We start from the raw sequence: 12,388 nt of genomic DNA on the forward strand, positions 1-12,388 counted from the left end.
CTCGTCTGTGCTTTGGTAATAACTGGCTTACCTGTAATTGTACCGGTGATTTCTCCAGCTCGAGGAATGGTACACAGATTGAATATTTAATGGATACCTTCCTTAAGTGCTTCCCTTGCCGCCAAAGGAGAGAGATTAAAGCGCTCTGGGTGAGACCAATTTACGGCTGGATGTGTCCCAAATGGAACCCTGTTCCCTAGACAGTGCACTACTTTTGACCAGAGCCCTATTGGACCAGGTGAAAAGTAGTGCACTATATAGGGAATAGTGTGCCATTTGGGACATAATCTACTTTTCTCTGGTGCATTTTGAAACCAGCAGGTCCAAGCCGTGTTAAACCATTCTTTTCTCATTCATATTTTAGCCGTGTAATTATAGGCTGAATTTAGCCGTATCACATGGCGTACGGAGAAACTTGAAGTAATGTGTGAAATGTCCCCTTTTTAAGCTGCGTTCGTTGTATATTAGTTACTCCTGTGACTCAGAAGAATGTTGACCATGGTATTTATGTGTGTGGGTGTGTGCGTGCGTGCATCTGTGTGCGTCTATATGTGTGTGTCTGTCCCCCCGCTCAGAGCATGCAGACGGGCTGTGCCACCGGCTGACCACGGTGTGCCCCACGGTGAAGCCCCAGACTCAGGGCCTGGCCAAGGATGCCTGGGAGATCCCCCGGGAGTCCCTCCGTCTGGAGCTCAAACTTGGCCAGGGCTGCTTCGGAGAGGTCTGGATGGGTAAGACTGTACACATACAGACAGACAGAGATACATGCACACACAGACAGACAGATACACGCACACACAGACAGACAGACACACACACACACACACACACACATACAGCCATACACACACATACAGACAGACAGAGACACACACACATACTTGACACTCCGAATGGTCTGGATGGGCAACACAGACAGGGGATATACATTATGACATATTGTTATATTACTATGACTTTTAAAATCACCCAGCAGTGCTATTTGTAGAGTTAGCTCAGAGTAAATGTTGCAATATTTCAACTATTCCTGAACCTGCAACCAAAAACAAGCTACACATGGGCAGTACCAAAACAAGTGACCTAATGATTGTCTCTTCGCAGCAACATCTGCAGAGCTGGGAGGGTTGTAATCCCTCATATATATGAAATTCTATTGGTTGCAAGAATTTTGTATGATGATTTAAATTGAAAAACTACGTTTTGAATCCAGTGTTGTGTATCAATTCATAAACCATGTGCCATGGAATTGGTATATCAAAAATCTCCTCCCAATTATTTTGCAACCTGTATGGTGCATCTGTCAATTGTTTGGTCCTAAAATGAAACTGGCATACTTTTTTTAATTTATCATAATTTTTCTATAGCCAATTTTGGTCCTTATTGCAAGGCTGACAGACAAGTTCCTTACCTTCTCCCATATCCACTTATGTCATCCATTTTTGCAGTAATGCTGCAATCAGTTGGTTGTAATTTTGGGAAGAGCAGACATTTCCATGTATTTTTGTTAACTGCATGTGTGACATTCCACCAGTCCTATTTATGATAAAATTCACAAAGATAATATTTTTATTTTCATAAATAATGTTTTATCATCAATTAGTATATTTGAGTTTAACCATAGTATTTGTTCTGTCTTTTATAGTGGATTAAACTGAAATTGCAACCAACCCACTGTTCCTAGGCTGTCATTGTAAAAAATTATTTGTTCTTAACTGACTTGCCTAGTTAAATAAAGGTTAAAAAATAAAATATATAAATATTTATTTTAATAAAGGGTAAAAGAGCATTCTTAAACACGGGGTGAGCCATTCTTACCTATCTGCTAGAGAACCAGTTCAGATTTAAGTATAGTTTTTGTGTGATTGAAGCCTTTAGTGAGATTTCCGATGCTTTAATATTTAATCATTTCTGCCTTCGGAATTAATATTCATGATATAAATATGCCTGTTTAATTTTGTCGAGCTTCCGTTCCAAATAAAGTGAATATTTTTTGCTCATATAATTTAAAAAAACTTTTTTAGGTGTAGAAGGACCATAAGTAAATAGATCAACTGGGATATGACTAAATAATTAATCAGGGTGCACATCATTATTCAGTATGAATCCAGAGGTTAGAAAAATTATCTAGCTCCTGTCAGGCTGTGCAGGGATCCAAATCAGCGTACAATGACAGCTTTGTTTTTAAGCCCTGGATTTCTAGCCCCTCAATATTGTTGTCGGATCTGACTTTAATAGCTAACATTTCAATGTTCATAATAAATAGATGTGCCGATAGTGGACAACCTTGTTTTACTCCTCTTGACAATTTATTACTTTCTGAGAAGTAGCCATTATTTACTATTTTACCCCTGGGGTTATACATAACTTTAACCCATCGTTTAAGAGATTCTCCTAAATTAAAATAGTCCAGGCATTTATATATACATTCCGGGCCTTTTCAAAGTTAGCTATGAATACCAGGCCTGGTTTGCCTGATTTTTTTGTTGTTGTTTTAGTGGTCTATTGTTTCCAGTACTTATCTTATAATATCTCCAATGTATCGTCCATGTAAAAACCTGTTGTAAATGACTATTGTAGCTGGAAACGGCAGATTGTTTATGGAATATCTACATACAGAGGCCCATTATCAGCAACCATCAGTCCTGTGTTCCAATGGCACGTTGTGTTAGCTAATCCAAGGCTAATTGATCATTAGAAATCCCTTTTGGAATTATGTTAGCACAGCTGAAAACTGATGTTCTGATTAAAGAAGCAGCAAAACTGTCCTTCTTTAGACTAGTTGAGCATCTGGAGAATCAGCATTTGTGGGTTCGATTACAGGCTCAAAATGGCCAGAAACAAAGAACCTTCTTCTGAAACTCATCAGTCTATTCTTATTCTGAGAAATGAAGGCTATTGCATGCAAGAAATTGTCAAGAAACTGAAGATCTCGTACAATGCTGTGTACTACTCCCTTCATAGAACAGCACAAACTGGCTCTAACCAGAATAGAAGGAGAAGTGGGAGGCTCCGGTGCACAACTGAGCAAGAGGACAAGTACATTAGAGCCTCACAAGTCCTCAACTGGAAGTATTTTGCAAAGAAAAAGCAATATCTGACTGGCCAATAAAATAATAAGATGTTCAAAATAACACAGACACCTGACAAAGTAAGATTGAAAAAAAGTGTTATGAACAGACAAATCTTAGTTTGAGGTGTTCGGATCACAAAGAAGAACATTTGTGAGAGACCGAGAAAATGAAAAGACGCTGGAGGAGTGCTTGACACCATCTGTTGTAAAGACGAATAGCTTTATTGAGCCTCCGCCATGTATATCTCACTAGGTCAGGATATTTAAGCCTCCATATATCCACTAGTTCCAATATATTGATAATATTTCTTTAAGTGCATGAGGGTGATAGTTTGCAGTGTGATTTCCTTTATGTTCCGTTGAGGTACACTATATATACAAAAGAATGTGGACACCCCTTCAAATTAGTGGATTTGGCTATTTCAGCCACACCCATTGCTGACAAATGTATAAAATCGAGCACACAGCTGTGCAATATCCATAGACAAACATTGGTAATAGAAGAGCTCAGTGACTTTAACGTGGTACCGTCATAAGATTACACCTTTCCAACAAGTCAGTTCTTCAAAATTCTGCCCTGCTTAGAGCTGCTCCGGTCAACTGTAAGTGCTGTTATTTTGAAGTGAAAACGTCAAGGAGCAACAACGGCTCAGCCGCGAAGTGGTAGGCCACACAAGTTCACAGAACGGACCGCAGAGTGCTGAAGCGTGTAGTGCGTAAAAATTGTCTGTCCTCAGTTGTGAAACTCCCTACTGAGTTCCAAACTGCCTCTAGAAGCAACGTCAGCACAATAACTGTTTGTCGGAAGCTTCATAAAATGGGTTTCCATGGCCGAGCCGCCGCACACAAGGGTAAGATTACCATGCACAATGCCAAGCGTCGGCTGGAGTGGTGTAAAGCTCACTGCCATTTGACTCTGGAGCAGTGGAAACGTGTTCTCTGGAGTGATTAATCACGCTTCAAAATCTGGCAGTCCGACAGACAAATCTGTGTTTGACGGATGCCAGGAGAACGCTACCTGCCGAATGCATAGTGCCAACTGTGAAGTTTAGTGGAGGAGGAATAATGATCTGGGGCTGTTTTTCATGGTTCAGGCTAGGCCCCTTAGTGAAGGGAAATCTTAACGTTACAGCATACAATGACATTCTAGACAATTCTGTGCAGTTTGGGGGAAGGCCCTATCCAGTTTCAGCATGGCAATGCCCCCATGCACAAAGCAAGGTCCATACAGAAATGGTTTGTCGAGATCGGTGTGGAAGAACTTAACTGGCCTGCACAGAGCCCTGACCTCAACCCCATTGAACACCTTTGTGATGAATTGGAACGCCAACTGCGTGCCAGGTCCAATCGCCCAACATCAGTCCCCGACCTCACTAATGCTCTTGTGGCTGATTGGAAGTCCCCGCAGCAATGTTCCAAGATCTAGTATATTTTGACCCCCTGTACACATGGATCCTAGGGCCTTTAAGAGATAAGGGCCCATCCTTTAAAAAGAGCACATGGTGACACCTACACTACAGATCCAGATTCACAGCCAACGTAATTTCGAACACATTCGCCCCGTTTGTACCCCCCCAACTCAAGAGAATACTTGATGTGTGAATGCATATGCAGTTTGGCTATTTAAGAAGGCATGCCAAATTGAGCAAGAATTGGAAGATTTGATTAACCAATATCTAGTCCTAGCTGATGGAGCTCGCACATCCACTTTCACCCCAACACCCACACAAGCGTCCCCATTGTGACCCATCTTCCCAAGCACCTCTGTGCAGTCAGACCATTTGATTATTCTGTGCCGCCAGGGCTACAATAATATACCCCCACTCTGATTGTCCGAGTGCAACTCCCTCCCCATGGGTTACTGCAGCCAGTGTTGCCAGCACTGACACTACCTGGGTGGGGGTACTCCACCGGAATTCCCACCGGCTAGGTGTGAGGTCATCAAGGTTCTCATTAGCAGCTTTGAGAAAATCCCATCTGGGGCTTTGGCTTTTGGACCTACCCTGCCAGGCAGGGTCAGAATCTTGTGGGGGCGGTCCTGCTTTAGTGGATCTCAGACCGCATTAACCTTTCTGTCATGACTGCATAGGCTACTTGCAGCAGGCCTATAAAACCAATAAGGACTTCTCCTTAGTGGGTGGGTCGCTTAGGTGGGTATCTAGGATATAGGGTTGGTACCGTTTGATCATGATAGGACAAAAAACTAAATAATTATATATACAGTTGAATTTGGAAGTTTACATACACTTAGGTTGAAGTCATTAACTAGTTTTTCAACCACCCCACACATTTCTTGTTAACAAACTATAGTTTTGGCAAGTCGGTTAGGGCATCTACTTTTGCATGACACAAGTCATTTTTCCAGCAATTGTTTACAGACATATTATTTCACTTATAATTCACTGTATCACAATTCCAGTTGGTCAGAAGTTTACATACACTAAGTTGACTGTGCCTTTAAACAGCTTGGAAAATTTGAGAAAATTATGTCATGGCTTTAGAAGCTTCTGATAGGCTAATTGACGTCATTTGAGTCAATTGGAGGTGTACTTGTGCATGTATTTCAAGGCCTACCTTCAAACTCAGTGCCTCTTTGCTTGACATCATGGGAAAATCAAATGAAATCAGCCAAGACCTCAGGAAAAACAATTATAGACCTCCACAAGTCTGGTTCATCATTGGGAGCAATTTCCAAACGCCTGAAGGTACCACGTTCATCTGTACAAACAATAGTATGCAAGCATAAACACCATGGGACCACGCAGCTGTCATACCGCTCAGGAAGTGATGTGTTCTCTCCTAGAGATGAACATACTTTGGTGCGAGAAGTGCAAATCAATCCCAGAACAACAGCAAATGACATTGTGAAGATGCTGGAGGAACGGGTACAAATTTATCTATATCCACAGTAAAACGAGTCCTATGTCGACATAACCTTAAAGGCCGCTCAGCAAGGAAGAAGCCACTGCTCCAAAACCGCCATAAAAAGCTAGACTACGGTTTGCAACTGCACATGGGGACAAAGATCGTACTTTATGGAGAAATGTCCTCTGGTCTGATGAAACAAAAATAGAAGTTCGGCCATAATGACCACCGTTATGTTTGGAGGAAAAAGAGGGAGGCTTGCAAGCCGAAGAACACCATCACAACCATTAAACACAGGGGTGGCAGCATCATGTTATGGGAGTGCTTTGCTGCAGGAGGGACTGGTGCACTTCACAAAATAGATGGCATCATGAGGCAGGAAAATGATGTGGATATATTGAAGCAACATGTCAATACATCAGTCAGGAAGTTAAAGCTTGGTCGCAAACAGGTCTTCCAAATGGACAATGACCCTAAGCATACTTCCAAAGTTGTGGCAAAATGGCTAAAGTACAACAAAATCAAGGTATTGGAGTGGCCATCACAAAGCCCTGACCTCAATCCTATAGAAATTCTGTGGGAAGAACTGAAAAGGGGTGTGCGAGAAAGGAGGCCTACAAACCTGACTCAGTTACACCAGTTCTGTCAGGAGGAATGGGCCAAAATTCACCCAACTTATTGTGGGAAGCTTGTGGAAGGCTACTCGAAACATTTGACCCAAGTTAAACAATTCAAAGGCAATGCTACCAAATACTAATTGAGTGTATGTAAACTTCTGACCCACTGGGAATGTGATGAAAGAAATAAAAGCTGAAATAAATCATTCTCTCTACTGACATTCTGACATTTCACACTTCTTAAAATAAAGTGGTGATCCTAACTGACCTAAGACAGGGAATTTTAACTAGGGGTAAATGTCAGGAATTGTGAATAACTGAGTTTAAATGTATTTGGCTAAGGTGTATGTAAACTTCCCACTTCAACTGTATGTTTGCATATCCCATATCTGCGTAAAAGTGAAGACTCGCTCTGTCACAGTGGCATCCGCTCCTTCGGGGACGCAAGTCCTTTCAGCTACAGCTCATAACTTCATGTGTGCTTTCCTCTCTGTATCCAAATACACCCCGTTTGTCACATTGTACCTATGACACAATGTATAACTCTATAGACAGTAGCCATACTGTAATATGTCAGTTTGTGCATCCCAAATCGCACCCTAATCCCTATGTAGTGCACTTCTTTTGACCAGGCTGTGTAGGGAATAGGGTGCCATTTGGTACACTTACATAATGTGTACTGTGCAGGAAACGACCATTTTGTTTACTCCTGTTTACACTAGTGTCTTTCTGGTACAATAAGAGGTAGCATCATGACTCAAACACGACTTACTAAAATTTTGCCATTCTATTCAGGCACGTGGAACGGCACCACCAAGGTGGCGATTAAGACCCTGAAGCCAGGCACCATGTCCCCCGAGGCCTTCCTCCAGGAGGCCCAGATCATGAAGAAGTTGAGGCACGACAAGCTGGTGCCCCTCTACGCCGTGGTGTCTGAGGAACCCATCTACATCGTCACTGAGTACATGGCCAAAGGTACACATCGTCGTACGCACGTATAGCAGACGCGTATAAATCACTCACACATATTATTGTACACACACGCATGTGACATGGAATTCCATCTACATAGTTACAACCCATCGCATAACCCATCTGCATAGGGGCAGTAGTCCGAGGGCTTGTTCGACATTGCAGGCGACTGCCGACTGACTGATCTACAAATGACATTGCAACAAATAACTACTCCGTATTATTTGTGGATCAGGCAGTCAGTCACATTTTACCCAAAATGCGTCACGTCGGCAACAATGTGGAACCTGCCAACAGACATGGCTAGGTAGCAGGTACACATGTTCATGACACACACAGATGCAGTGACGTGTGTGTGTCTGTGTGTGTGTGTGTGTGACTGGCAGCATGGTGTTGAGATCTAGATCTACGGCCGATCAGATGTGTAATTAAAAAGTTCTAGCTAGAGCCTCTCTCCGGAAGGGTCCTTACACACTCACACACGCCTGGGGCAGGTGATTGGCTGACTGGCTCAGCTGGAGCTTGTTATACATGTGTGATGGAGTTGGAGAACCTGTACATGGATTTTAATACAAAGAAGAGAAGGCATGAGATTTGGACGTTAGTTGTTGCATGTCTCCGAAAGATCTTAGGGCGCGGGAACTCGTGCGAAAGTTTGGAATCTGAAGTTTTAGATATTACGCCACAACACACACGTCATCCTATTAGAAGTATCCCGGACAATTTCCTTAAATATTACGGCCGTTTTAATTAACGTACCCTACCGTTTGAAAGTCCTTGCAAATCCCATGTGGGTTTTGGATGGCCCGGAGCAGAGATGTTTCATTGAAAACTGCAGCAGTTTTGTGGCGAGCTTTCATCTTTCTTGACTGCAATGCGTCTCCCTGTTTCCTTTTAATTAGTGATTGAACACTAATGACTTATCCCTGTAAGTGGACTCAGTGACCTGTGTGTGTGACTGTGTGTGTGTGTTCTAAATTAGATTGCATTGGTGTGTGTGTGTGTAGACTAGCCTAACTCATACAGGGGAGTGTGTGTTTATCCCATTGATGTCCCCTGTGACTATAATCTTGGTTTCCTCTCACACACTAAGGAAATGGCAATGTTTGTGTCCTAAATGACACCCTATTCCCTATATAGTGTACTAGTTTGGGCCAGTCACCAGGGCCCCATAGGGCTGTGGTCAAAAGTAGTGCACTATATAGGTAAATAGGGTACCATTTGGGACACATCCTAAATGTCTTTAAGAGCCATGTACCAAACATAGACACACGCTGCTAGCATCATCAATACCAAGGGAATATTTAAGATGACGTATTTAAGAAGCCTTAAGTCACTATTTCTGTGGTGTTTTGTTGCCACACTGTTGGCAACATTTGCAGCACTCTCTCTCTGGTACAGTAACTGTCACGTGTTGCTGATTTTGTCATTGTAGGAAGTTTACTGGATTTCCTGAAGGAGGGAGATGGTAAATTCCTCAAGCTTCCCTTGCTGGTGGATATGGCCGCACAGGTAAGTCAAAAGTCAGCCTCTCAGTAAACCGCCATGTATGATTCCAAGTTTCTTGCCCATCAGTATCTCCACCCAAGGATACGTTTGGCCTCTTTTTGACTGCCAATAGTACAAGAAAAAACTATTTCTTCCTTTCTCCATCACCAGATTCCTCCCTCTTGTGTGTATCTATGCGTCCCAGATGGCACCCTATTCCCTATTTAGTGCAATACTTTTACCCAGGGCCCATAGGGCTCTGTTCAAAAGTAGTGCACTATATAGGGATTAGGGTGTCATTTAGGACCTATCCTAAGAAAGGCTGCTCCGCTCTGAGTGGGTCACATCAAATATTAACGTAGGCATTGGTGATGAAATGGAGTGTTAAACAATTTTTCTTGTTTTCCTCAGATCGCTGACGGTATGGCTTTCATCGAGAGGATGAACTACATCCACAGGGACCTCCGTGCCGCTAACATCCTGGTCGCGGACAACTTGGTGTGCAAGATCGCCGACTTCGGTCTGGCCAGGCTGATCGAGGACAATGAGTACACGGCTAGGCAAGGTTAGTAGAGCACAGACTAGGCTTGAGCGGGATACCGTATACCGGGGTATTTGGAAATAGCCACGGGACGTTTCTTCAATACCATCAATACTTTTAAACTATTTCTTAACTTTTTCAATACATTGTAATATTTGTATCTATTTTTTAAGTAAATACCTGCTGTCAACGTGTGCAAAGCGTTCTTATTTCACCTGTCACATTATTTTACATTATGAAGCTTACTTAGTTCCCCAGAATAGTTGAGCAGGTCTTGTGTTGGCTTGTAAATAGCACAATGGGAGAAAGCAGGAGCAGGTGAGTCCAACTGTGTATTGACAGGGGTCACGTTTTATATTGAAAGTCTTTTATTTATTTTTTGCTTCAATATAGTGATCAGGGACATGCAACTATAGTTTTCCTTCACAGAAAATACATTAGTGCAACACATTCAACAGAAAGTAGCTTCATTTTCATCAGATGGCAACAGAAGTGCAACGCTATTTGGCTGGAAGCCACACGACTAAACGAGCTTACAATGAAAAAGCAAATACGATGCACGGCCATCATATTTCTAATGTTTAGCCCTGTCATAGGAAGAATGTAGCCAGCTACATTTCCTGATATTCATCTTGAAAGTACCAGAGATAAGTAGCTCCACATCAGTCAGAGCGCTGTCTGCTGATAGAATGCCCATTAGTGAATTCTCATCCGAGTTTAGAAGTGCAACTTGCACACAACATTTGTCTGATGCCGAGCAGAAATTACAATAAGAAACATAGCAAGTTATTTCTTATGCGTTTCATATTTTTTATCTGCGTGAAAACCGCATAATTCTGTGTTAACATGACCCCTAAGTTTAATTTGCTATCTAAGTAAGTGGCTGAATTATTAAAGTGATGGGGCATCATATTGTGCTAGCGTTTGAGAAGTCAAAGCGTTTTGGTTGAGTTATTTGTACAGCTGCCACTGCTATCGGGATTTCCTTGCATTTTTTCTCCTCTCTGTTCTTGGCGGTCTCCTCCTCCCCCCTCTTCTCAGAGCAGAGCAGGCAGGCCCGTTGCCCCAGTGACTCCAGACTCCACACAGACACAGCTTGTAGACATGCTGCTGGAGAGCCAGTACGGCATTCGTCAAAACGTTGTTCATTTGCTCAATGTCTCTCGTCTCTTGTTCATCACTTAAGCTAAGGACCCTGGGATTAAACACCTCCCTCTGCAACTGGTTCCTGGACTCCCTGACGGACCACCTCCAGGTGGTGAGGGTAGGCAACATGTCTGCCACACTGATCCTCAACACTGGTGCCCCTCAGGGTTGTGTACTTAGTCTCCTCCTGTACTCCCTGTTCACCCACGACTACATGGCCAAACATGACCACCATCATTAAGTTTGCTGCCGACACAACAGTGTTAGGCCTGATCAACGATGAGACAGCCTATAGGGAGGAGGTCAGAGAACTGGCACTGTGGTGCCAGGACAACAACCTCTCCCTCAATGTGAGCAAAAGGAGCTGATCGTGGACTACAGGAAAAGGCGGGCCAAACAGGCCCCCATTAACATCAACGGGACTGTTGTGGAGCGGGTCAAGAGTTTCAAGTTCCTTGGTGTCCACATCACCAACAAACTTTCATGGGTCAAACACACCAAGATAGTCGTGAAGAGGGCACGACAAAACCTTTTTTCCCCCTGCTGCACCATCGAAGCATCCTAACTGGTTGCATCACCGCCTGGTATGGCAACTGCTCGGCATCTGACCGTAAGCCACTACAGAGGGTAGTGCATACGGCCCAGTACATCACTGGGGCCAAGCTTCCTGCAATCCAGGACCTATATAGTAGGCAGTGTCAGAGGAAAGCCCATAAAATTGTCAGACTCCAGTCACCCAAGTCATAGACTGTTTTCTCTGCCACCGCACGGTATGCGGTACCGGAGCGTGAAGTCTAGGACTAAAAGGCTCCTCAACATCTTCTACCCCCAAGCCATAAGACTGCTTAACAATTAATTAAATGGTCACCGGACTAATACGTTGACCCCCCAATTTGTTTTGTACACTGCTGCTACTTGCTGTTTATTGTATATGCATAGGTACTTCCCCCCTACCTACATGTACAAATTACCTCAATTAACCTGTACCCACGCACACTGACTCGGTACCAGTACCCCCTGTATATAGCCTCATTATAGTTATGTTATTGTGTTACTTTTTATTATTTTTTATTTTATTTGGTAAATATTTTCATAACTCTTGAACTGCACTGTTGGTTAAGGGCTTGTAAAGTAACCATTTCACGGTAAGGTCTACTACACTTGTTGTATTCGGCCCATGTGACAAATAAATCAAATTAAATGTATTTATAAAGCCTTTCTTACATCAGCTGATATCTCAAAGTGCAGTACAGAAACCCAGACTAAAACCCCAAACAGCAAGCAATGCAGGTGTAGAAGCACGGTGGTTAGGAAAAACTCCCTAGAAAGGCCAGAACCTAGGAAGAAACCTAGAGAGAAACCAGGCTATGAGGGGTGGCCAGTCCTCTTCTGGCTGTGCCGTGTGGAGATTATAACAGAACATGGCCAAGATGTTCATAGATGACCAGCATGGTCAAATAATAATAATCACAGTGGATGTCGAGGGTGCAACAGGTCAGCACCTCTGGAGTAAATTCAGAGTATCTCTACCGCTCCTGTTGTCTCTAGAGAGTTGAAAATAGCATGTCTGGGACAGGTAGCACGTCCGGTGAACAGGTCAGGATTCCATAGCCGCAAGCAGAACAGTTGAAACTGGAGCAGCAGCACGGCCAGGTGGACTGGGGACAGCAAGGAGTCATCAGGCCAGAT

General features: G+C 43.2%; 1 protein-coding gene across 2 annotated transcripts in view; it reads left to right on the forward strand.

The window, feature by feature from the left end:
* The window catches only part of LOC129822764 (tyrosine-protein kinase Yes-like), a 54,403-nt gene that overhangs the window by 33,958 nt on the left and 8,057 nt on the right, over positions 1 to 12,388 (forward strand). For both annotated transcript variants that reach the window (XM_055881152.1, XM_055881153.1), the window contains exons 7-10: positions 576 to 731; positions 7,348 to 7,527; positions 8,960 to 9,036; positions 9,424 to 9,577. In XM_055881152.1, coding sequence (XP_055737127.1) covers positions 576 to 731; positions 7,348 to 7,527; positions 8,960 to 9,036; positions 9,424 to 9,577 — 567 coding nt within the window. The remainder of the gene's footprint in view (positions 1 to 575; positions 732 to 7,347; positions 7,528 to 8,959; positions 9,037 to 9,423; positions 9,578 to 12,388) is intronic.

The sequence above is a fragment of the Salvelinus fontinalis genome, chromosome 25 (genome assembly GCF_029448725.1).
Source record: "Salvelinus fontinalis isolate EN_2023a chromosome 25, ASM2944872v1, whole genome shotgun sequence".
In the NCBI taxonomy this organism is placed as follows: Eukaryota; Metazoa; Chordata; class Actinopteri; order Salmoniformes; family Salmonidae; genus Salvelinus; species Salvelinus fontinalis.